Source organism: Camarhynchus parvulus, chromosome 15 (genome assembly GCF_901933205.1).
Source record: "Camarhynchus parvulus chromosome 15, STF_HiC, whole genome shotgun sequence".
Taxonomy (NCBI): Eukaryota; Metazoa; Chordata; class Aves; order Passeriformes; family Thraupidae; genus Camarhynchus; species Camarhynchus parvulus.
The window spans coordinates 6,853,477-6,879,944 of record NC_044585.1 but is presented as its reverse complement, the minus strand read 5'-3'; the positions used below and the strand labels follow the sequence as shown (position 1 = coordinate 6,879,944).

Below are 26,468 nucleotides of genomic sequence, written 5' to 3'. Positions count from 1 at the left end.
GATGACTTTCTCCAAGACTTTCATTAAAATGTATCTGTTTTTCCTGTCTTTATGTTTATTCATGAACTGAATGATTATTCAAGACAGCAGATGAGTTAAATACTTTTATTTTGCTCAGAAATTATTTATTAGTTCTCAAATGCATGTTTGCCTTGTAATACTAAAAAGCTATAGTGTTAATCAGCACAAACTTGGATTGCATCCTAAATTTACAAGGGTAAAATGAACTTGGATTTCATTTTAAATTTACAGATGCTGAAACAGTGAAGGGTGTGCTCTGCACATACCATTGCAGAAACCAGATCAACAGTTTTGGTCTAAACAGAGTAGATTTACTAAGTCCCTCAGGTTTCCAAACCTAGCTTGGTGAAAAAAAATCCTGGATTTAGAATGACACAGATGTTACTGGAGAGAATTAAAGCTAGTGGGCCTTATTCTGTTTCTTCTGTCTTTGTATTGCTTTAATCGCTTCATTGTTACTGTTCCTGGTTTAAAGCAACATAAGGTGGAAATCTGATTGTTTTTAACAAGAAAGGTTGAAATATGGGAGAATGATGCAGTAAGATTGGTTGGTAAGCGGCTAATGGAGTTATTTTGATTTACTGGCTTCAAGAATTATACATGAACATTGCCATTATGTTCTTTCCTGTTTATGCTGATGTTTTCAGTTCCCTGGCGGAGCAATAGAGCAGCCACACAATCCTCTAGATGTGGTTGTGAGAGGTAAACAAGACCCATGTTCTGGAAAACAGCTGAAGGATTTTGGTTTTGGTTCTGTTTTCCTCCTGAAAGCAGGTGAAAACCACAGGGAAGAGGCTCACTCTGAACACTTCAGACCTGTGAATTTTTTTCCTAGCAGGGCCCGTTTATTTATTGTATAAAATGCTTTGGGAGATACTAAATATTTTATTCAGATGAGTTAAAGAAACTGTTTCTATTTGATGCACTTATTTGCATTAATCTTAAAAGTAGTAATTGGAAATGCCCTCATAAACCCCGAGACTGAGCCCTAGAATTAAAAAGCATTTGTTATTACCCAGGAATGTGGCTGTGCAGTTTTATTGGCCTTTCTTCTACTGTAATCTATGGATCTCATTTAGCTGCATGCAGCCCTGTTCTTCTGAAACATAAAAGAAAGGAAATCTCTCAATAGCCTGAAATCAAATTATCTCTCTGTGTTAATCTACATGTAAGACATCTAAGTCCACTTCTTTAAAGGAAAATAGTTTTACTGATAAGCAGAGCTAGACTGTATTCTTTGGATACTAGAATTAAGTGGATTTTTTTTTTGTCTGCGGAGTGCTATTTATAGCATCAATTAACTCCTCATGGTTGGGAGAAGTCATTTGACACATCTGTTGCTGAGCTTAAACACTCACTGTTCTGTGGGGCCACAGTTGGATTTTTTTCCTCTCAAAATGTGTAATGAAAGGACAGTTTTCTACCCAATAACTCTTAGGTTGGATATGCTGCCCAGACACACTGCCTGATGCCTTTGGAGGCATTTGGAATGGGTGGAGTTGTTGGGCTGCCTGACTGCAGAGCTGACCTCAGCTTTGTTGTTTGCCTTTTTGTTATTTATCTACTTGATGATAGTGCAGTAGTATCTTTTATGAAAGAGTTTTTCGGAGCTTCTTCAGGATTTTCCAGCCTCGCTGTCATGCTTCAGTTCCTCTGTTTCACCTGTGACAAACTGGCCTGGCTTTGGGAGCTGCTGCTGGCCCCACTGACTCCTGTTCCTGTATTTTGATTTAATGCTCCTAAATACAGGGCTGTGCTCTGCTGTAGTTCCCCACACAGAGCCAGTTTCACTCAGATTCCTGGCAGTAGAGTTTCTCTTAAAATGGAAGCCCTTTTGCCAAAACTCTAAACACCTGAGAGACAAGAAAAATGAGGATTCTTGTGTATTGTTAAGTGAAATCTTGTAAGTGTTCTGTGGAAGCAACTGCATGAGGTTATACCAGTGTCTTTGTGGTTTTTGTTTATTTGCAACCAGATTGTATTGGGTATTAATGAAGCCAAGCTTTAAAATACATGGGAAAGAAGGACCGACTGGAGTTAGGAACTGTGCTGCTTTTGATCTTTATCCTTTTCTCTTTCTCATTGAAATAGCCCTGATCTGAGAAAAGATGTATTGATTTTGGGTGGCTCTGCTTGCAAGGGAGGCTCTAGAGTATGGAAGTAATTTCTGTTGAAAATGTGACAGCCTCCATAGTTAATTGAGGGCCTGATTCTATTTAACAGTCACACAGGCTGTTGGAGGGGTTTTCCTTTGCTGCTGGGAAGACATTATCCCAGTGAAATAGTTGTGAAATAGATTGTTGTTTCTGCTCAGAGTGATCAGTGGCTGAAGGTTCTGCTAATGTGGGGTAGGATCAGACTGGGCTCAGAGGAAGTGGGGGACATGGAGCTGCTGCTAAAGGCAGCTGTGAGAATACTTGGAAGCCTGGATATCCACAACTCAGAAAGGGACCACAAAGTGCAATCCATTTTTAAGCAGAGCTGCTTATTGATTTCAGTGGGGGAGACCTTTGAAAAATCGATGGCACGCAGCAGCTTTAGTATGCAAGGACATGTGTTCTGGGCTGGTAAAGTGATCAGCCTATGAACTAATCAGCCTGGTAGCAGTCGTGTCTGGCAAGTTCCAAGGCAGAAGGAAAGGTGTCAGAGCCTTGAGATGCAGCAAATTTGCTATTCATATTCCAAAAGAGATTGCAAAGTATGATCTTGTTCATTCTAGCTTTGACTTTCAAGTTGCATTTTATTTCTATAGAAAAACAAAAGCTACAAAGGGAAATATAAAAAGTTTTTGGCAATACGTAAACATGGATCTGATTATTATGAGGTGTAGTGTTGAGCAAATAGAATTGCTGAAGTAATCAAAATATTCTGATTTTTCCACGAGAGATTATCTCTGCCTTGTTAAGTCTTTCAGTATTTATAAGATTATTAGAAAAATCATTCCACCTGGACACTCATTTAGAAATATTTGGGGAGTGTTTGTTTACACAGAGAATTTACAGTGCACAGTGTGAATTTATAGACTATCACATACCCCATTAAACCTTAGTGTGGACACTTAGTAGGTGTGAAGTAATATGCTGCCATTTTGCTGTGCTGCTTTATGCTTAATTAACACAAACACTGATCTCTGAAGAAGTGTGGGATAATGAGTGCTGGGATGGAGGAGTTCAGCTTATTCAGTGTAGACAAGTCCTTAGGTCCCAGAGAGCAAGAGCTCTGCTTCAGAAAGGTGTTCTTTGCTCCTCTGGTCTATAAGTGATGAATTGTAGAAAGAAATTTACTTTTTTTACATTGGGTAAAAGTAGCCGTAGGCTAAAGCATTTACTTTAAAAATTGCCCTTGTAAAAATATTTCAGTTTCAATTTTAAAGCATTAAACTGAATTATTTATGCTATTATATATATGCAGTTGTGAGAAGATGTTCTGTATTTCCATAATTTTTTTTCTTTTCCATTTGGAAGAATATAGCAGTTGAAATTTACCTTACTGGGGAAAGAGTGTAATTAAATCTGTGTAGACACACTGTATCAGCAAGCCCTGAAAACACTGCATGAAATTTTGGAATGAAAACCTGAAAAACTCTGGTAGCAACGTGCTGAAGTGAGGAATCTTTATCAAAGGGAAGCTGTAGAAGAAGACTGGTCATCATTTAAACATGCAGTGATTAATATATAAAGATTGAATTAGATATAAGAAAATTTTGGGGATTTTTTTTTTTCTGCTGAGAACTGTATCTTTCTGAGGTACTACCATGTGATTTCAGTGCTTTTAACTAAAAAGCTAATTAAATTAGTCCTTTTTAAATGGACTGGGATCCATTTTGGTAAGATTGGAGATCGTGTGGTGCTATTGACCAGAGCCAATTCTGTAGTGAGTTAAGTCTTAAAACTGTATTGCCTTTACAAGCATATGTTTGGATGCTTTTGTTGATGTTGCTTAACCCAGTTCATAGTATGATAATCTGTAAATTTATTTGCAGGATTTATTTATTTATTTATACAGAAATATTCCTGCTGGATGATCAGATGGAATTTCTTAGTAATGTAAAAGCTCAAATAAAATTGAGATTTTTTTCTGCAGCAATGGAAGTGGAGAGCTGCAGCATTCATTGCAATGTCCTTAAGATGCAGAGTTCCTTCTCAAGGAGTTCTCCTGTTACCATTTCCACTGCCCTCGTTCATTCCCTGGTTTAAACCTTGTTTCACAGACTGCCTCTGTCCAAAGGAACACAAAAACCCTGACCAGCTTTTTTGTTGTTTCTTTTGACACCAGCACAGCGTGTCTGTCTGTGCCTACCAGAGAACTTTATTGAAATGGCTTTCTTTGTGAACTCCTCATTGCTATTCATTGGTGGAGGTTGTCACGTAAGGGTCAAATTAGAACTCAGTCAACCACAGCAGCGAGGGGACTCAGGCTCAAGATAGATTTCAGCATGAAGTCTGAGAAGCAGTTTATTTGGAATGTGTTGCATGTATTTTATATATATATAATGTCCAAAGTATTATTCTTTTATCTCTAGAAACTCTATTATGTTTAATTTACTCTCTCTCGTCATTTTCTTGAGAATTAGTCTTTCACTCACTCTGCCTCCTGACTTTCATCTTTGGTCAAATCTATGCACAGTTTTAATACAGCTATATAAGTTTTGAGCATAGAATTTTCTTCTGTTAGTTTAAGAAAAAATAAAATTTTTGACATTATGGTTCTGTGCCCTTTGAGGTTGGATCCATGCGAAGAAAGGATCATATTTCTGGTAATTTGGCTGAAACACAAGAAATTGTGTTTATGCTGGCTTCAGGAAGGCAGACTATACCTGGTCAAGCAAAAAAAATCTGCCAGGGCAACATTCCTCTCTGAAAATGTTCTAAAACATTTGAACCAGCAGAGTGAGTTTGTACTGGCTCTGCATTTTGTGCCATGTGGTTGCAGCATTTTTGATGTGGTAGTAGCTTAAGACTGGCAGTGCTGCCTCAGAGAACCATTTCTTCACCAAATGGGTTCTGTTCATTCTCCAGCAAAAACAGGGACTAAACTGGCAGCTGCTGACCCAGAGAAGTTTCAGTGATAGATGTTTTAAAACTAAATAAATCAGGGATTTACTGAGCTACACAAATGACCTGATATCCCAAAAGCTTCTTTTGCTTCGATTCATACAGAATCAGGTAGGTGCACATACAGACAGGGAGAACAAGCTGTTGTGCTGTGTGCACCTTTCAGAAATGAATGTCCCCTCTCTAACAGGGATCTGTGAAATGATCTTGAGCCATTTTGGGCTTGCATATCTGATGGGGGCCTAAAATTGTGTGCCCAAATATCAGCTCTCCTTTCTCAGAGCATCCTGTTAGGTCTCTGTGTTTTAAATTGCCTGGCTACAACATCCAGCTTTGCAATATTACATCGTCCTCTTTCCAGTCTAGAGTTTTCCCTGATTTAGGACATTAACTGTAAATCTCACAGGAACATGCAAGTATTGATCACTGATAACAAATTAGATTAATCAGGGTGTTTTTTTTTTTTTCTTAGGAGTCTCAGGATTGGCTTCTCTGAATATTATTTCTTTTACTACAAGTTAGGAGGTAAACAGTGCAATAAATAATTTCTACAACACAGTGAGAAGAACCTGGGAGCGGACTACATATAGAAGGGGCTATAATACCTTATTGACTAACTCTGTCTCTCTTTCCTCTCTCTTGTAGCTGATTCTTCTTGAGGCTGCTCTCCTGCTTTGTCTGGCCTGTTCTGTTCTTAGTGGGTGATGTTCCAGCAGCTCTAACCCTCAGACTTCAGTACTTCTCTAGGTGTGTATGGCTCAGTTTTCTTTGCATGCTTTCTGGTGTCGCATGGGGGGCAACAGTCATGTTATGCTACTCATCTCTCGTGGCACTTGAGGCTGAGAATGTCATTAGCATGTGTTATGCTTCAGTTCCATGGATTGTTTAAGCCCCATTTTTGCTTTTATTCTGCTGGTTTTCTTCCCTGGAGAAACACAAAGCTGCTGTTTCCATGCACACTCACAGGCCTTTGTGTTTGCTCCTACAGCTGAGCAGCTCAATGAACGAGCTTCTTGATGCTCATGGAAACATCTCTTGCCAGCAGGACTGACAGACTTGGACTGGTCTTGGATAGAGCAGTAGTGGGGCAGCTGAGTTCAGCATCCAGATGAGAGAGATCCCTGTGAGCCTCTTCCCTTGCAGCTGAGAGCAGCCTGAGCCGTGTTGTGCCACTGGCAGAGGACACTGCGCTCTCCAAAGGCAGCTCACTCACAGACCCCATCTCCTTAGGAACACACAGCACTTTGAAGTGCAGGGGATTTGAGGTTCCCCATGACTGTTAGGATTCAGGTGCCCAGATCTCACAGAACTTGACCCCTCTTAATCTGAAGGGCTCTTCAAAAACTCTTGACTGTCAGTTACATCCTGTAATAGCAAAATTAGCATGCAGAGTTGCCTCACGTTTTTTGTGGAGCACCAAGTGACCCTTGGAGTCTTGGCAGTGTTTCCAAGAGCCTCAGACTCTGGTGTGAGCTGGGGTATTAGCAATGAGCAGGACCCCTGTTTTGGCCCTTTGCACTGGGGATGATTTTCATCCTGGGTGAGCACTGAGGTTGTATTGACTCAGAAGGGGCCTTTTGATGCATTAGTGGAACAGTCAGAATAAACAGCTCCTCTGATGCATTAGTGGAACAGTCAGAATAAACACCTCGTCTTACTTTGCTCTAACTCCAGTGCAGCACTAATGTATTTAGAGTCACGTAGGCAGGAGAGAGATTTGCTGCTGTCAGCGTAGCCTTTGATACTCTGTAGGCAACTGTTTGCTGTGTTTAGAAGTGCAGCCTAAGGAGTATTTTTTACCTGGCTGCTCTGGGTCTAATATTTTCATTTATTGATACCCTTTTCAATGCACTTTAATTTATTTACGAATGGTAGCAAATTGCAAGTGGCAACCTGAGTAACTGACTCATGAGTCAGTACTTTTATTTTTCTCCTCCAGTCTAGACTGCTGATAATGTAAATTGTTGAAACCCTGGGTTAATAATTAGGGGTGTAATCAACAGCAAGCAGGTATTTATCTGCTAATAAAACATTTGAAATGCAGAAGTCTGTCTTTGTCCAACAATACTTAAAAGGCAGTTATTGGTCCTACTGCTGTTTCTGCATAGCAATTAGGAATTTTGTGGTCACTAATTGTGCATCTGAAGATTTATACAGTTTATTTTCTGCCTGTGTTTTTCTTTGCAAAGAGAAAAGAAGCATAGTATTTATGGTTATAATGAGGTTAACACTATACTTCCTGCAGGGAGATCTCTCTTAAAGATTTGTACCATTTATAGAACCCAAATTTTCTAGGTTTTCTCATGTGTGGCATCAAGGGCTTATATCTCATTAAGGATTTTCTGAACAGGATCTTTGTCACATTATCAAAATGTGACTTGAAAGTTATATAGCAGCTCAGTCATCAACTTTATTTTTATTATTAAAGCTGTAACTGCTTCTGAAGAAGGACTTCTTGCTTTTTCTTGCACTGTTGCTAATGCTTTTCCTTAGAACAGAAACTTGCATTATATGTTCTACAAGAAACCTGTTTTAAATTTAGTTACTGTCGATAACATCTTGTATCTTCTTTCCCCTACTGGATTTACTTTTTGAAATTGGTCCACAGACATACGCAGCCTTGGGACCCCCAAAAGATGACTTTTGTGTCATGATTGCATGTGAGAAAAAACAGTTTTAGCTGCAGACAGTTCCTGAAAGCTGGGCCCCTGTGAGGAGCTGAATTCCTGCTCTGCAGCACTGGAAGGAGCCTGTCTGCATTCGTTAATCCTGACTGATCCAGACTCTTCTTGGGCCTGGAATATCCCCTGTGAGGTGTATTTGGTCTGTGGCAGCCAGGCTGTTGGTCTGCTCTAGCATGAGGGCAGTGATGATCAGTAACCCAGGGCTTGTTTTTAGGAATGTATGGCTAGAAATGCCACCCCCACCCACAGGGATATTTCTTCCAAAATCTGACTTGTGCCCAGGTCTTTGCAGTCCCACTCTTTCACACTCCAAAGAGTCTGTGAGCATGCCTGCAACTCCTGGGAGTAGTGACAACAAACAGAGCTGTCTCCATCTGTGCAAAAGCAGGGAAGCACAAAAGCACAAATGTGGAACTTGGCTGCACACAAGCCAGCTGAGGTCCAGAAAGTCTGGCTGTGTTCATGTCTAGCTGTGCCAGGGCTAAATCATGCTGAGATAGATCAGGTGAGTCTTCCTGTGACTTCCCATGAATCATACTATCCTTTTAGAGGGTTGTGATTTCCCCTTTGCAGAAACAAATGTACTCTCTGAAGGTTTTATAGACTTTTAATAATCTATTGGAAGGTCGCAGAAGTTGGCAGTTTGGTCTGTGTTTGACTTGTCTGTGACATCTGGAAAACCCTTTGGTGGTTTTGGGTTTTCTTTCAGAATTTCAATAGAAGTTAAATCAATGCAAAAATGACAAAACTCACTTCTGCCTACTGGTCTGCAAACATAAAAGGCTCAAGTCATGGTTATAAGTAAACATTATGAGATTAATGCATTATTATCCTTACACTGTTCCTAACATGATTTTATATTACTCTGATTCCTCTCAACACAACTCTCTAAGAGTTAACAATGAGCATAGAGCTACTGGCAGGTGATTCCCCATGAAATCAGGGTGTATGTCATTGGATTTGGGTCTGTCACTCCTGCCCCAGTGTCTTTTTGGTCTGTTGGGTGATTTCAGCCATATTTGACAAAAGCAAGGAGACCTTGAGCCGGCTTAGGAGTCCCCAACAAACTGTGTAAAAACATGCAGCTTAATCACTACTAATACTCCTCTTTGGGGCGTAACAGTATTATGACCACATTATTATGAGCTACCAAAGAATCTGCACAGGAGAGACTCCTGATAAATGTAACAGTCATGGAAAATGGATCAGTCAAGAGTGTGCACCATCTAAAGGCACTGAATGATGAATTATGAAGCATCAGGAAGCAGGGAACTATCTGTGCTCATGGAAATCCTTGTTGATAGATGGAAAACAAAGAATCTTTGGCAGCAAATCAAGGGACAGTTTCTCAAGACTTAAGTCTCAGCACAGAACATGAACAGTTCTTGAATTACAGGAGCCTGAGACTGTTCTGCCTCTGCTTGTCTCAGAGGTGCTTTAAGTAGTTTAGTAGTAAGGGGGTTACTTGTTTAACTTTGATGAAGGATTCTGTTGAGGCCATAATTTATGTTTATATTATATTGCTGATTTCATACTCCTAGTAAAACGTTTTAAGTGGTGTTCAGGTCACAGATCTGCAGAATCAATGGGGAATTTTACTGCATGTACCATACAGGTGAAGATAGGGTTTTAAATGAGTTGTTTCATTACTCTGCTAGGGAAGACATAAGACAGAAGTTCTAACCCACCTAGCTGATTTCTGAGTTCCTTTTTCTGCATTGAAAGACAAGCAGTCCTGTGTGTTTTCCATGGAAGATGTTTGCTTTTTCATTTGCATTATTAGCAAATGGCTGCATGAAGGACTGTTTCATTGACTAAAATCATCAAGCATTTCAACTGCAATTGCACACTCTGCATTTAAAAATGTTTTCCATGTTACAGTGTGCTGCTATATTTTAAGTATGAAAGCTAATTTCAGCTACTGTCTGTTAAGTTTGGGGGGGTGTGGAAAAAATAGACACAACAGTTTTCTTCTACCATGAAGTTTCTGTTTTTAATAATGTTAAACTTCTCGCTTATGCTGTTAAAGACAAAAATTCCAGGTGTCTGTGGTGAGAATGTTCCTCTTTCCCTCTACAGCCATAAATTTTTTATGTATTTCTTTTAAGTACATTATTATTTGCACAGTGAAATTAGCTCTGCAAGAGGGATGAAAACCCTTGTCAGAGCAGTTTTAGCAAAACGATCAAAGGAATTAAATACAAATTCTCTCAAAGGTGAGCATATTTTTTTTCTTTTTTGAACAGGGCAGTCTTAGATTAATTACTTTTAATTTAAAATCAGATCAATGGATGGAAAGATGGATGCTTTTCAAAGAGCACTGCAGTTTGCTGCTTAGAATGATCAGTATTTTAGCAAGGTGACTAACGATATGCATTTTTATCTTTAACCTCTGACCCGTGCCCTCCCCACCCTTTACCTAACCCTTTCCATTTGCCCTGGTCAGTTAACAGGCAGGAAGCATTTGAAAGCAGTCATGGATGACTATGATATCAGGTCTGCTGCCAGCATTTTGGCATCTGTTAAAGAGCAAGAAGCTCGTTTCGAGCGGCTCACCCGCGCACTTGAGGAGGAGCGGCGCAATGTCTCCCTGCAACTCGAGCGTGCCAATCAGCCCGCAGACCGCATGAGCATCTGCAACATTGGCAATGGTCAGCCCCTGGCAACCGCCTGGCAGCAGCTCGTACTGCAGGTAAAGCCTGCTCCTTTCCCTGTCACTGGAGCCCACCCTAGCACAGTGTCCATCCCAGACAGTCAGTGCATGGTGTGTTGTCAGCATTTCATTAGTGCGTGCTGTGTCTGATACCCTGAGCTGGGGTGCAGCATGGGTGCTGCATCAGCTGGGAGCCTTTCGGAGCCTTGCCTTGGAAGCTGCTCTTGCTCTTAGCTCATGGGATACTTTTAAAAGTATGTGCATACTTGGGTAAAAACCCTAAGAAGGGATCTTCACACCCTCCTCTAATCTATGCACTTGCTGTAAGTCTGGTGATGTGCTGGTGATTGTAAAAGAAGGCTGAATCATAATCTCCATAGCAAACAAAATTTCCATTAGAAATAGCTGGACTTTGAATAGAGGGAGCAGCATGAAAAGCGGGGATTTCCCTCCTGCAAAGCCTTATTGTTTGTGTAGGGAGGACTTCATAATTTGTTTCTTATGTGCAGTGAATTGATAGACTATTTTAATGATGCAAACTGGCTTTGTGGGTAGCTTTAGATTTCCAAATACTGTTTTGCCTGATACATGTTCTTTAACTGTTTAAATGTGCAATGACAAACTACTTACGTCTCTAAATTACTTCAGCTCTCAAACCCCTCTGACACACAAGGTAAGTCATGCAGAAGCAATAGTACCATTTGTGAAGGTCTGTTTCCTAAGAAAACATTGTTCAATTCAGAAGGAAGCTCTGGGCTATAGGGATTCCAGAAGTTGTTTCCCAGTTATACCAGACTGTTTTACAATTATACTTGCCTTGAGCTGTATTGAGGCAGACTTGACCTTATATTATGGCAGCACTGCTTTTCTAGTAACAGCTGCCATGTTTTTTACATGAAGATGCCTGAATTTGGGATTTCATGTGAAAGGAGCAGCCTGCACTGGTCAAGGTAAAAATCTGACCATGTCTGGTAGGAGCTGTAGGTGGTTATCCTCTGATGAGCAGCTGGGCTGGGAGAGGGGAGATGTGCTTGCGTATTTTTTATAGGAAAAGGACAAGTTCACCTTCACTTTTTCTGAATGACTTTGTGCAAAGTGCCTGATTAATAGCTTCAGAATGAAATTCCTTATCCACAAAACTGATGAAGCATGAGTTTTCTGCAGTGTAATGGCTTAAGGTCTAACCACTTCCAAGAAAACTTAATAAAAGAGTTTTAAGTTACTGGGGTCTACGTGACTCTTATGGAGAAACAGCCCCTCTAAGTGACCCCAGGCTGAATCTGCATATGCTCAGCTCCCTGCCACTGGGTGAGGGGAGCTTTAATTAAATGATAATTAGCACTGAGGTTTTTAGAGTACCTTATATATGAAATAAATGGTTAAATAGCTAAATATGCACAATTAAGAATCAATGTAAGGTTAGTTGTGTGAATTTTCATAAAATATACCGAGGGCCAAATTCCTCCCTGACTTACTAGAATTAAAAAGTGTTTAACTGAAGGATGAAAGCTGTATCTTCAGTCTTATGCAGAATATATAATATTTTCATCTCTGGTGTTCTGTGTTGCATTTCATTGTGCAGAGTACACAAAGCAAAAGGCTGTCTGTGCTCTGCTGTCTGTGGGGATTGCTCACACGCTGCAGTGAAATCCACCTCTCTGAGGCTGTTCCAGTGAGCACTGGCTGAGTGCTGCAGATCACCCCAGTCAACTGCTTGTTATAAAGAATATTGCAAAGTAACTCAAGTAGCAGCTTTTCCATTTGGAACTTTTGTGGTGATTATACATAATCTAGTTATTCTGTGTAGAATTTGGACAAAAGAAATGAAGGTTAGCTTCATTTTATGAGAGTGACAAATAATCTTTAATGATCTTCACAGCCAGGCATCAGTTTTCCATGTTGTTTGTTTGTCAAAGTGGAATCTGCCAAAGGGATTTGTTAGGGAAGTGTGTATAGTCCGGGCTTTGTACATAGAGTCTCTCTCACAACTTCTTGTTGAATATACAATCCCACACTTACTCCCTTAGAACAGAAAATGAAGCCTTTTTTTCCCTTTTCATTTTAGGCATGGAAAAGTACTATATATGTGGGCAATGTGCCAGGAGTGTAACAGTGTTCTGAAGTTCTCAAAAGACAAAATCAAGGTCTTATGGAAATATTGATTCTAATTAATGAATCCTGGAACTCTTATTTTCATTTTAATTTTTTTTTTTAATAGCAGCTTTAAACGCGTTCCATAACAATAACTCCTTGTCCTAGACAGCCCAGTTTCCACTTGCTGGTGAGTTCTGCCCGTTCAGTATGAATTTCAATACTGGAATGGAACATATGAACTCTGGTGCACTTGCTGACTTTTTCTGTGAGTGTCTATGCCATTGTGTCTTGCCTTCTCTTTTTAAAGAGAAATACCAGATCTGTGGATGAGGTCAGGGATGTGCTGTAATTGCCAAAAAGTGCGTGCATAGGCTTCTTGATTTTGCAATAAGTGTGGATATTTTTTTCTAAAAATTAGCTTAAACCTTAAGAATTACCTTTTCATGGGAGAGGTTGATTACTTGAACAATCTAAGCAAATCATGAATGGTTTGTTCAGATATTAGTTAGAAATAGCTGAGATTATTCTTTAAGAGGAAGCTTTCTCAGAGGAGAGGTTTCTGGGAAACACTGTCCTCACAATGAGGGGTCCTAAGTGTTGTTGAAATGTCTCCCATTAATATTAGTGAGAGTCTTTTACTCAGGTAGTGTCCAAGGTGTTTGTGTTCTCATAGCCCACTGCAGAAGGCAGTGCCTGCCAAACCTCCAGGCTCTGCAGAGGTTTGTACCCATCTGTGTTCCTGCAGGAGGCTGTGAGCAGCTCCTGCCATAGGGACAGTCTCCTTTAACCCACACAGGCCCTGGTGAATGGGGACAAAAGAGCTTTTTGTGCTTAATGTGCTTGAACGATGGGTAAATGTAACTTCTGCTCTGTGCAGCTTCCCCAGGCTTCTACTGTAGCTGCAATTAGAGTTTGTTGCTGACTGTGCAGCCAGTGACATGAATTAGGGTGTTTCAACTCGAGAACTTTGGGAAGGTAGCAGCTTTGTACATGTGTTACTGCAGATTCTGAAGGGTCAGATAAAATGCTCTTTTAGACTAAGAACCCTCTGGACAAAAGGTCATTAGTTACACAGTGGAAACCTTGGCATTAGTCTGGAAAATGTAACATTTAATGAAACTTTGGCCACAGATCTCTTATCAGGGTAATAAAATCTCCTAAAACTCTCTGCAGGTTTTAACGATGTTCTTGACTGTCTCTGGCCTTGAGTAGTGGGAACCACGTGGCTGATCACTGCTGTTGGGTTTTGGAAGGAAACTCTGGTTGTACTAAAGACAGAAGAATGGTCTGTTAATGTGTATTTGTGTTTCCTTCTCTGACTTTTGAGGTAAATCGTGTACATTGGTGATCAGAGTATTTCAGGCCATTGAAGTCTTGGGAGTCTTTGCCTTTTGATCAGGTTTCCAGGACAAGCACAGTCCAATAAGTCACTGGGGGGTAGCACCCATCACATGTCTTCTACATGTTCAAGTGTCTACTTGATAATGTTTTTTACAAGCCTGAGAAATCTTAACTGCTCTTCATGTATGAAGTGTAATTTAATCTGCCTGGTTTCCAAGTCAGCCTTCTGCTGCTGTTCACAGTGGGAACTGAAGTTGGGCAGGAGGGAGATACAGATGTGACAGATGTGCCCATGTGGGGTGTGTGCTGTGACAGGCTGACACAGCAATGCAGTATTACTACCACAAAACAGAACTTACTACTAATAAAGAATATTCTTTTATATCTATATATCTATATATCTATATCTATATGTATGTATATACACTTTTATTAAAACATTAGACATGTGATACTTATTAAACACAAGGCTATATCCTGCCTTGGTTTAAGCTGGCATGGCTCCATGGGTTTCAGAGAAGCTCTGTCAAATCTGATCATCTGGGGAACTGAACAAGGTTTGCATTCAAAGATTGTTTCCCATGAGTATGTGGTGACAACTTCCATTCCTGTTAATGTTGCATAACCAAAATAAAGTACAGCATTCAATAAACCCCTGTTGCCAGCAAAAGCACTGTAACAATACTTGGACTTCAGAGGTTCTGTAGTGTCCTATAGGGATTTGAGAGGGGTCTTCTAAGTCAGAAAAAGTTATTATCCCCCTTCTTACAGGTAGGAAAGCTGTGGGAATTGCCCAATCTCACATGGTACAAATAGCAGAAATCAGCCTTTTACATGCTGCTGGTGCAGGGTTTTACTTGTCAGATATATTGACTCTGATGTGCCTGTGAGAAGTAACATGGGTTGATCTGAAAAGTCTTCACACTCACAGAATAATCCAATAATTTAAAAGTTACTACATTTGACTATAACTGTGATTCTTTTAGGTTCCTGGTGGTGGGTTTGTTGGGATGTTCTTATATAAAAAAGTGAACCAAATCAATAAAATTATTTTTTTCCTTCACTTTGCAAACATTATTATAGCTGTTCAAGGAAAACTAGCTTATGGAAGAAAACTACAGAATATTTTCATAGTTGCAGTTTGGATCATTTATATATCAGCTTATGTTCCAGAGAAATAACACCTGCTTGAAAACAACCAACCACATTTGACTTTTTTTTCTTTTTCAGGCAGGTATTTTAAAGCCATAATTAAGTACCAATATTCTTCAGTCTTTTTGTTAATCTGAGGTACCTGTGACTTCTGCCAAAACAGAAGTTTTGACATTTAGTGAATTCAGGGTTATTTTCAAATAAAAGGTGAACTCTAAAGCACACCAGAACACATGGTGAGAATTTAAAAAAAATACAAGATTAGGTCAAATTGCTTTTCTAAGAAAATACCACCACGTTAACCTTTCTGAGTCAGCCTAGGCAACAATAGCACTTCTGTCTGTATTTCATTACTTTTATTTTTCTCTGCTCTACACTGACATAGTACAGACTGCTAGAATATAGAGACTGTTTCCAGTGCTTTGATAGTAAGAACATGGGTGCATTAATATTGTATATAATGGTTGCTTTAATATTGTATGTATGTTTAAACATATCCAGAAAAGAAGCAAAAATGGGTTCTGAGCTTCACTGAATCTTCACCTTGCCTTTTTTCTCTCTTCTGCATCTCATACAGAATGCAGTTCCACCTTTGTGTGTAAAGTTTCATGTAATTAGTTTGAGTTTGCAGTGCCTCTTGGCTTCCTGTGTTATATAACATATTTGTCCTCACATTAAGGGACTGACAGCATGGAAAATTCCTTTTTTTTTGCCTTACAGGTAAGGTCAGGTACAGACAACAATGCTGTCAGTTCGTGACAGCTCCCTGGTGTTACAGTACTATTTCCTGCTACATTGCCAAATACCAAGGAAAAAACTCACTGGTAGTTAACCCATGCATGTTCTCCTTCTGCCAGTACTGATAGGAAGCAAAATGTTGAAAGAACTTTCAAGGATAATCCTTATTCCTTTATAGACCCAGTGGAACCCATAGAAATGTACATTCTGCTTTGGGGTACAACATGGTTTGGTGTCAGCCACTTCACACCCCATCTGTGGCTGCTGCTGGCCCTGCCCAGCTCCCCTCACTCTGTGAGTTGGCTCTGCAGGCTCCTGGCAGTTTCAGGGGCACTCACTCTGCCCTCAGCCTGAGCCTGCACACTCAGTGTGAGTTACTGAGCTTCTAGCAGTGGTGACCTGGGTCAGGTTTCAGCTTCTGCATATGTGCAACTATTCAAAGGCTCCAGGGGGAAGGAGGAGGGAGATTTGGGAATATGATTCCCATGGGAGAATGAGTTCTTAGATCAGAATTCAGTGTGAGCTGAGAGGTACTTAGACAACCTAGGGATCCCAGCAGTTAGGAACTGCACCAGGAGCCATTACTCAGCTACTTTGCAGGGAGATGTGTTCCCATATGTCCCTGTCCCTGCCTTCTCCTGTGCTGGACACGATAATAATTGCATTTGGCTTGCAGGCTGGAACTTTGAACATCTTTTCTATGGATGTTGTCCCATGTCTGTGAAAGCATCAGCTCCTGGTTTAGAGTGAGAGCCAGGACCTTTGGCTGAGCAAGAGTGGAAGCTGAAGCAGGAGCTGGTGCTCCTCAGCCCAAACCCTGCAGCTGGCCTGGGGCAGTGCTGCTGCCAGAGCAGGAGCTCTCCTGGAATCACTGCCGGTGTCAGCTGGAGACTTCACAAAGTGACAGCATGGCATATGGCACCACTGAGGAGCTCCTGTTGTTAGCCTTTCTGCTGGGATGACCCAAATTCCAAAGGAAATACTATAACCTGCTTCATGTATTGCAGGAGGAATTCCCTAGCAGAAGCACCCCTCAAAAAAAAAAGGAAAAAAAAAGTTTGTGAAACAGGCATCTTGGCATATATCATATGAGAGGCTCTGAAAATGGACTCAAGTCGTATTCCAGCAAGAATTAACATTTCCTTGTTCTTCTGTTTCTTGAATTGTCTCACCCTTGTGATTATTCTTCAGTCTTCATTTAAGGCATTAGATGGTAAAAACACAGATACAAGGGAATGGGAATAATAGTATCAGTTTCAGCAACAGTTAAGAAGCTTTGACCAGCTGAATCAGAAGCTGTGCAATTCTTTCCAGAAGGGATTTATTTGATAAGCAAACTACTTAAACCCCACTTAGGAGAGTTATTTGGGGCTCAGAACTGCTGGCACGCAGCTGAATCCACTCAAAATCTGATGTGTTATCTGTGAAGTATTTGTATAAAACTTTGTCAGCAAGTCTAGTTTAAAAAGTAGATTCCAAATGATTCAATAAAAAATAAAAAGGGAACCCAGCAACTGAGAAACTGATCCTCTGTCTGGAGGAAGAATGACTTTATAAGATCTGGGTTTTTTTCAAAACTTAATTACATACCATTTTATATCTTTACATGTGCAGCTTGAAAATATACTTCCAGCTCCAAAAATCACACCTTTGCAGAAATGTCATTTTTCTCTCTGTCATCAAAAGTACCTCACATTCACATCTCACACTTCATCTGTTAAGTATGTGCTGTGCAACTCTCTGTGGGAACTGCTGAATTCCAAAGTGCCATCTAATGTTTGTCTGCAGGACAGCAGCTGCTTTACAGTAATGATGGTAATAGTGCAAGGCAATGGCCATGTTTGCCCTAAGCACCTCAAATATTTTTGCAGTTTCATTTGCCTTGATGGTTTCAACTCCTTTTGTTTAGTGTAAATTTTTATTGAATGAGGTTTTGGAAGCAACTGAAAAGCAAGGACTTTCTTACTTTGACAAGACTTGTGAAAGAATGACTTTTCACAACTGTTAGCCTTTCTGGCCTGGAGCTGTGACAGATTTTAATTAAAAATATTTAAATTGAATGGGAAATTCACTGTTCCATAGTAATTTTCCATGATTTTACATTGCTTTACTAATAGAATTATGTTTTCTTCTAGGAGAACATATAAGAGAAATACATTAAAATTAAATTCTGATTGCACTGTGTTCTCATTATGTAAACAGGCATCTAGGCTTTTCTTTGCATGATATCTCTGAGTGTTAAAACATCAGCAAGTATAACAGCAAGTAATAGTAATTATTATAAAAGTCTTAAAACAGGAACATTAAAATGTAAACATTAAAGAGTAGTATCAGGTTTAACAGGATTTTTTTTTAAAACAACTTTCTAGTCCCATTTACCACATTTGCTTCTTGATAATTTACATGAATCATCTTACATTAAAGTGGTGATTTATTTTTCATGTCCTGCTGCTTGTTTGTTTCTCAGTTCAGGCAGCACGACATGATTAATTGTCCTGACTTTTTAAGATTTTTAGTTGTCCTACATTTTAGTTCCCAAGCATATGACTGTATTAGTTTAGTTGGGTTGTTCAGGAAGAAAGATTTTAAACCATCACAAAATCTTTTTGTACTGTATCTCCCAATGTAATGAAAAGATTTTGTTCTTATACAGGCCTTGATCCGTAGGGGTGCAGCCGTTTCATCCCTGCGAGGCGTTGCCCAGGAGCTGGTCAGCCTTTGTGAGCCTCTTCCCTCACACAGCCACGTGTGGCTGCAGAAAGGTTTTGCAGAGACTTTAAAACCACCAAGCAGCCAACCTGGCAATTTCCTCTTCCCCAAAGCCTTTTGGGCTTTGGACCTGCAGGGTTCAACCTCGCTTTTAAACTCAAAAATTTTCCACAGTTCCCTTTCAGGTGTCTGCAGTGTCTGTGGCTCTTGTGAACTAATGCTGAAAGAGCCCAAAATGGATGTTGGGTTATGATAACATTGATAAATTACTGAGCCTTTTGCTAGTTTAGGCCATCTTGTTAATGGTTCAAATTATGTTCCTGCTTGCTTTGTCACAAATGTGGAGTGATTCACTGAAGTCATCAGTGTGACTGAAAACAGAATGGCCAAAGATGGCCATGGGCAGCCTGAGGCTGTGTGCCAACTGTAATTAAAGCCTTTGATTTAAATGTATGTCACAGTTTACTATTTATTTAGGTATTATAAAAAAAAACAAAATACAAACAAACCAAACAAAAACCAAACAAAACCCCAACAACTGCTTCTTTTTTAAGCTACTAAATTACTAGCTGGAGAGAATACTTTTTATCTGTAATTGTGATGACTGGGAAATGCTGTGGAATACCATCAGAGTTCATTTTTAGGACTTAATCTAAAATGCTGGCACACGGCATTTTTAGAATACTGTAGTTAAAGATTGCAAAGAACTGTAGTGTCTGTGTTTCTAACCTATCCGATTAGCTCGTCTTCCTTTTTGCAGTCTTATTTTCATATGTAACTATTTAAAATACAAGAAACCTGCTCTGGAATAAATTTGCTACACAGAGACCTTAATTCTTTCTTCAGAAGGGACTGCAAAACAGCTTCAGGTTTTGGTTTGAAGAGGACAGTAATTACCGTGAAAATGGGTGGATTGTGCAGACAGTTATCAGTCCGGTACATCATGGCAAACCACATTTTTGCCTTCTGGATGAGAGAATGATGCCTTAAGCTGGTACCTTCTGAGCAAGAGTTTGTAATATGCAGCATGAAATACAGCACAAATCATCTGGAAAATCCACAAACCAAACCAGAATCTAAGAAATGAAAAATGGTTAATACTGGGTCTTTCTTTCCTGCATTTGAGTCTTTGTTTTCCTTTCCAATAACTACAGCATGAAATTATGGTCATAGTTCCAACCTTAACTTGATCTGTTTTCCTTGCTGTTGTTGTTCTGTTATAAATGTCATGGTAATTAATTTTTTTTTTCATAAACCGGAGTAGGTTTTTTTAATCCCTTTAAAATGTAGTTGATTCTTACCTAAATGAAGCTGCTGGGAGGAAACATAGGTCATTCATTCAGATGTGACCTATATGCAGTGACATGTACCTTCCTCTGTCCTTTGTTTCTAATGTAAGCAGTGCTGTCACCAGACTGTCCTTGTTCTCATCCTGTCATATGACAACTTAAATGAAATGGAGTTGACTGATACTAAATGTAGCAAGATGGAAGCTGTGTTGGTATACAAATTAAAAATCCCCTGAACTTACTGAAATGCCTGGTGGTGTCAGCCTGTAGAAATTGTCTGCTTTGCTGATGTATAGTTTTTCAGCCTTGTGATTCTTTAGACCTCTTTTTAATACTGGCTTCTTAAATAAAGAAGACACCTAAAATTATCCTCCATTTATACAACAGCTCCCTATTGAGGCAACCTGGCTTTGTCTCTGTTTCTAAACTTGCAGTATGGGAGCAAGAAGATTGTCAAAACCATGTTCATGGCAATGTTAGAAATACCTGGGTGGATGTGTCCTACTACAGTCATGCAACCATTTTGGAGCAAGTACAGATGCTTTGAAAGGGCTCCTGTAACTTTTGAAATACATTTAAAAATTATGATAACGCTAACAGGAAAAGATTTCAAAAAGTCTCTCGGAGATAGAATATTCTGTTTGCATTTGTGTGGATTAAAATCACAACTGTAGGGCACTCTGACACATCCCAGTGTGCTGTGCTTTAGTTCTCCCACTTACCTTGTTTATTTGCTGCATGAAATTCACAGAAGGACAGTAAAATACTCTTGGCGTGGCAGCCCTGGTATGAATACAGGCTCTCTAATTCGGAGAATTGCCATGGGTGATGGTGCTGCTTTTGCCTATATGGTTAGCTGGGATTCTTGATTCATCTTGTGCCTTCTTGCTCTGTTGGCTTTATGGAAGTTACATATCACTGAAGCCATATGTTATGATCCCAGGCAGAGCTGTAAACCATTTCCTTTTTACTGCCTCTGAGAGCAGATCAATCTATAGAGCAGCACTAGTGATGGGGAATTTTTTAAGGGTAATGGGAGAAAATAAGAAAAGAGAGCCTGGCTGAGATACTATACTATTCCATCTTCCAAAGAATTAAATCCCTTCCTATTTATAAATTTTTAATTTCTCAGCAAGAAGAAAGAAGGTTTTCACCCTACTTTTGCAGCTGAAAAAAAAAGTGACAGATTAAGAATTTAAGGTTCATTTAAAAAAAAGAGGGAAGGTTGTGATGTAGTCAGCAGTCTGGTACTAATGGATAGAGTGTTTGTTGCCAGAATCTGGACATTCAGTATAACCTTAGGGATCTAATCCATAACTCTTTTTTAGGTAATTAGTTCTTTGACTTCACATTGCCAAATCTCAGCATTCAGAATTGTATGCGCTAGTAAAATATTACAAGAGGCTAAGAGAACTTGAGATGTAATTTCCCTTAAAAAAATCTTTTAGCTTTGAGTCAAAACATTTTCAAAATTTACTTTACAACCAGAAGGCTTACAAGCATCTATTTTATATTTTAGAGGAAAAGCATGTTTTTAAATAACAACCTGACTCCAGCAGGTGGGACTTCAAAATTCAGCAGCACTAATCTAGCATGGCTTGCACAAATACATGTGGGTTTACAATATGAGAGACTTCTTATGTGAGTACGAATTGGCAAGTCCATCCAGAAGGTTTTCAGTTTCGTTGCTTTGCATGCAGGAGTAGCTCCTTCAGTGCCCTATGGATATAGGCTTTACACTGGTTTTTCTTTGACAGGGTATAAAGGTCTGGCACATGGCCATGTGCATGGCTAAATTGAATGGTGCTGTTCTGTGCCAGCATGGCCTCAACAAAAGTGGAGCTATTTTAGTTTGTTAACTGAAGAAAAGTTGGACAAGGAGAAGGGGTGGGAGAGCACTGTACAAAAGTACAGGAGACTCATACAAACCTCATTCCTTTTGCTTTGGCCTTTATGTATTTTATTAATGACCACTACAGTTGCCTCTGAATTATTCCCCTGTAGATAGAATACATCTTTTCCCTCCAGTGAAGCAAATCACTTCAGCTAAACCTTGTGCAACATCTACCATTGCCCTTGTCAAACTTTACAGCATTTATTTCTAAACAAACTAGGATGAGCTGGGTAAAGTAGCTCTGCCCTGTTCTCTGCCCCTAAAATACATCTGGAATGCTGACATTGGCAGTAGTAGGAAGGCTGAAATTAGGATTAAATAGGTCTGAAACATTTCTTCCACTCTTAAATGTCTGTATAGGAGATGCCACTTTTTCATGTTCCTCTGGTAAGATTTATACAAATTACCTGTTAGTTATGGGGACACTGGAAGGATGTTTTAAAATTTTCAGGGAACCTGAAGCTGGGATGAAAAGAACCTGTCGTGCAAAGGTGCCTATTCTGATAATTAAAAACAATTCAATTGTACCTTTCTTCCTGGTGTATAGCTGGTCTCCCTGGCTCTGACTATGCCTGTTTTCCAGGTGTAGTCTCTAATTTGATGCCAGTATCTTTCAGTCCCTAATTACCATTGTTCAGCCACCAGCTGTTACAGTGTCAGATTTACTTATTGCTTTGGTTTGCTGCAGGAAGCTCGTAGGAAAAGGAGAGCCACCATTGATTGCCCCTTGGCTGGTGTCTGCAGGTAGTGCTGGATTTTCAGCACTGGGGGCCTCAATCCCTCCCAGATCTGGCCAACAGCTTCATGGAAGGGCAGGGCTCTGGTTCAGGGCTGGCTGAGCATCTCCTCTTGCCCTGCTGTGGCTCCAGGGGGAAAAATGCTTCAGGTTTAGTTAAGGTTGGTTTACACCTACCAACCTACATCTCTTTCTTTCAAGACTTGATGTCTTAAAATATTTAATATATCACTTCATGCAATTTTGTGGAAAAAGCAGAACTATCAGATCCTAGAATAAGAAGTATGGGAAGGCTCTCCTTCTTCCCAGGTATTTCATAGAGGTTCACAACCTTGTTCAAAGAGTGGATGTTAAAAATGAGGTACTTCCAATTTACTAGGAAGAGATGGATGTGAGAACCGTGTTGAATCATGCTGTGAAGTCCCAATTTTTGTTGCAGAATGTGGTGGATGCAAGGCATAGCACACCTGGCATTCATTTTGGTAATGAGTAATTTATCCAGGCAATCAGTTAATGAATGTGGGACAGGTTTGTGGACAGGTGAATGGCTTTAAAAAAATTAGGCCAGTTGTACTTTTTAGCTCTAAGCCTCACCGCACCTGTGTAAGATGCAAAAGGGAGGAGACGGTGATGGAAGATCATAATTCTCTGGTGTTGGTGCATTAGAGATGCCATTAATCTCGAAGTGAAGAGAAGAAGCAAGCAAGCGAGAAGGTTTCCTTTCTTGTGCTTTCTTGCAAACCGCCCTGTAATTCCGGAGGCAGCTGCGCTCTCCGGGCAGGCGCTGTGGGAAGGGCTCTGTGCCGCCGGAGCCGGCAGGTTACAGCTCTGAGAGACGCGGGGAACAGGCGGCTTCCCTCTTTGTCTCTGTAATCCATCAGGAGAGATCAGGGGGGCGGGCCGGGGAGCGGGGGAACCCCCGGGGCTCCGGGCGCGCAGTCGCCGGCAGCCGGAGGGACCGCGCGGCGGCGCCGGGCACGGCCGGGGCTGCTCGGGCACAGCCGGGGCTGCTCCCGCGGCTCTCCCGCTGCCCGGCCCTGCCCCTCTCCGCGCTCCCCCGGCGCGCCGGGCGTGGCCGCTCCGGCTGCGGCTGCCCGTCAGTGCCGCCCCCCTGCCGGAGCCTCCCGGCGCTGGGGCAGCGGCGGCTCGGCCATGTGAGAGCGACGCGGACGCGTCCCCTGCCGGAGCCGCGGCGGTGCCGGTGCTGCCGGCGGAGCGGGCCTTTTCCCTGGATGGGCTCAGTCTGTAGGGAGGCTGCGGAGGGTGCCGGTCCGGGTACAAAAGGAGCGAGCTTCGCCGGGGGAGGAGGCTGCGGAGGCTGTCAGAGCAGCAGGCTGGGTCCGTGCAGGGGCTGCGGGCAGCCGGAGGTGTTCGGTGCCGGGGACAGCGGGACCTGCACCTCGCATAAATGCCTGCGGAACTCAAACAGGTTAGTGCGAAACTTGTGTCCTTCCCCTCGGGCTCTGCGGCCGCGTGTGCGGGTCCTGGTGGCGTGGAGAAAGCTGTCAGCGCTGGAAGGGGTTGTTTACTTGTGTTTGCGTTTTTAGCTGAGAACTAAGAGCAAAAGCTGAGCTGCTCTTTCTAGCAGAGCATTCGAGAGAGAATCTGCTTTTGTCTCTGTTGTGTTAACTGGTGAAACACCCAAAAAAGCAAGCTATTGTGTTCTTTGACCTTCTCGTCCTGCTCAATAAATCTAGGGAGCTCTTTGACATGAATAGCTAGAAATAGTGCTTTTAAAAGAGAAAGCTTTGCTATTGTGCTTTTGTTCAATGTTTGCTTTTCCCATACTGTGTTCCCTGGCTTTCTCTTTGATTTTGTTGCTGGACATATCAGAGAAATAACGGTGGTTTTTCACTCTAAATGTTATCTTAAACATAAAGTTCTTTTTGGCTGTCGTCTTAGTAGTTATAATGGACTTACAACTTGGTACAAAAATATTTCAAATATTATTCTTTACTTTCAAGTGTCGTTGGGCATTCCAGGGCAAAGCTGTTGTGGACTAGATTTAAATAAAAAGAGATTGTAGAGACTCCTGTAATTCATAGGTGCTTTTCGTGGGTAACCTTCTTCTTCTACCTTGTAAGCCTCAGGAAACCTGATAAATTCAGGTGGTGGCGGGGTAGAGCTGCTTCTCCAACTAGAATGAGGTTGTGTCTTTTTCTTAATCCTCTTTTTTCTCCTCTGCCTTTGTAGTTTAAAAGAGAGTACTGTAGAATAGGATAATGCCCACAATAATACATCACTGATAATACATCCCTGAATTTGTTTAGGCTCATTGCACTGGGGCTGTTAGAGTTTCTCTGGCTTGGTTTAATACCCTGTTTCACCCACCCATCTCAGTAACAGAAGGCTGAATCATTTCATGATGCAAATAGGATGCTGATTCCCTTGAGGGGAAAGTAGCCCTTTCAGCTGGGTCCTCCAGTGAGCATTTCTTTGTCTGTAGGATTCCCTGGAATCACAGTCCTGCCTGCTGGAGGTGGCTGAATGCTGGTTTGTTTGGATACTTATTTGTGTGTCATGCTTCCTGTGGGCGTCTTAGGAAGGGATTTGATTTGTCTGTGATGCTGTTCATATTGCCTGACCCAGAGCTACTGTACCTGTCAAATTATGTGCAATGGATTGTTGAGTTTTAGATACATAGATCTAGTTAGCAGCTCCAAGGGATTTTGGTTTTCTCTGGGTTTTTTTAATACATAAAGGAAAAAGCTGGAGGTAAGGAGCAGAATGCTAACAGTAAGAAAAAAAGGTGTATTTCATGTCTTTTGACCCGTGCAGTACAGCTGTGTTCATGTCTTCTGGGTTTTCAGTGTTGATAGGCAGAAAGGCTTGAGTGAGAGTGGAAGGTTGTAGTTAATCACTTCAGGTCATGCTTTTCCAGTTAACTTGTAAATTCTTCTTCCATATCAAAACAAAAATATGTCATGGTTTTAATTTTCACACTGTCTGTCACAGCTGAGGATTAGACAGAGATGTGGTATTTTATCTCTTCTGTTGGAGTAATGGTTCTGGATTCATTCTGAGGTCTTTTCACAGAATAACTGTTCAATCTGGTAGCACAGCAGTTTGTTAGAGAATGCTTCGCTTAATGAAAGGTGGTAGTTTTAAGCCATGAGTTATCAGAAAAATTTCCTATGCAGTTACAGGGCCTCTAGAAAGTAATTCTTTAGCTGTAATGATCGCAATTAAGTAAAACTAAACCAAATGAATAAATGACTTTGAGGTAGATTACAAGTCTGTACAATCCATCCAGATAAAGATAGGAGAGATACTGCAATGGACTTCTGCCACATTAACTGAAGGCCTGTTGTGTTGAGATAAGGACAGCTGTGAAATAGTAATTAAAAAGAATGAAGAATAACTTCTAATTGTGCTTTTGCTTGGAATAGTCATGCTTCCTGAAGTTCTGGGCCACAAAAGCAGCATTGTACCTGAGAGCACTGGTAGAGGAACCACATGCTGAAAACCAGAAATGTGGCAATGATGTGGGGGGTGGGTGTCACATTCTTGAGTCCTCCCTTGGCCATGCCCCTTCCTGCTCATGAGGGATGAAGGCTGTTGAAGTTTGTGCTGAGTATCTGCAGTGGCCTTGGAAGTAAGTAAAGAGTTTATGGAACTGAGAAGGATCTTGAAGTCTGGAACTCTTAAAATGTATGTTCATGCAGTATCACATACGGCTTTGATCTGGATCTGAAACCTAAAGTGCTGACTTGCCTCAGGGCCATGAAGTTGTGAAGGGGAAAGGAGTCACTTAAAGTGACTTTTGCCAAAAGTTCTTCAGTTCTCTGTTATTCTTGCTTAGGAAAATACTTTATTAACATTCCAGATTCAGGCACTGACCTCAGTAAAGCTGGCCTTCCTCAGCACTTTGTTCCTGAAGCATTTCACTAGAGGATAATACTGATGTGAGAGAGTATGAAATTGTAGATCTGGCAAGATGAAAAAGCAGTTAGTGCATTAGTGACATCCCTGCTGGGAGTCTGTACCAGAGATGGGAAGCTTGTGGAAGAAATGTTCATGGAGGTGCCGCATGCAATAGAATCATCATTTTCCAAGCAATTGGTCAGGCCATATTAGAAAAACCAAATAAGAAAGGAGTGTGA

The 26,468-nt window shown here is 40.9% G+C and overlaps 1 protein-coding gene across 1 annotated transcript in view; it reads left to right on the top strand.

Annotated features, from left to right (window-relative positions):
• ARVCF (ARVCF delta catenin family member) overlaps window positions 1-26,468 on the top strand; it is a 245,667-nt gene that overhangs the window by 84,151 nt on the left and 135,048 nt on the right. Inside the window, 2 exon segments of the mRNA XM_030958635.1 lie at window positions 5,721-5,822; window positions 10,206-10,451. Coding sequence (XP_030814495.1) covers window positions 10,236-10,451 — 216 coding nt within the window. The 5' untranslated portion in view covers window positions 5,721-5,822; window positions 10,206-10,235.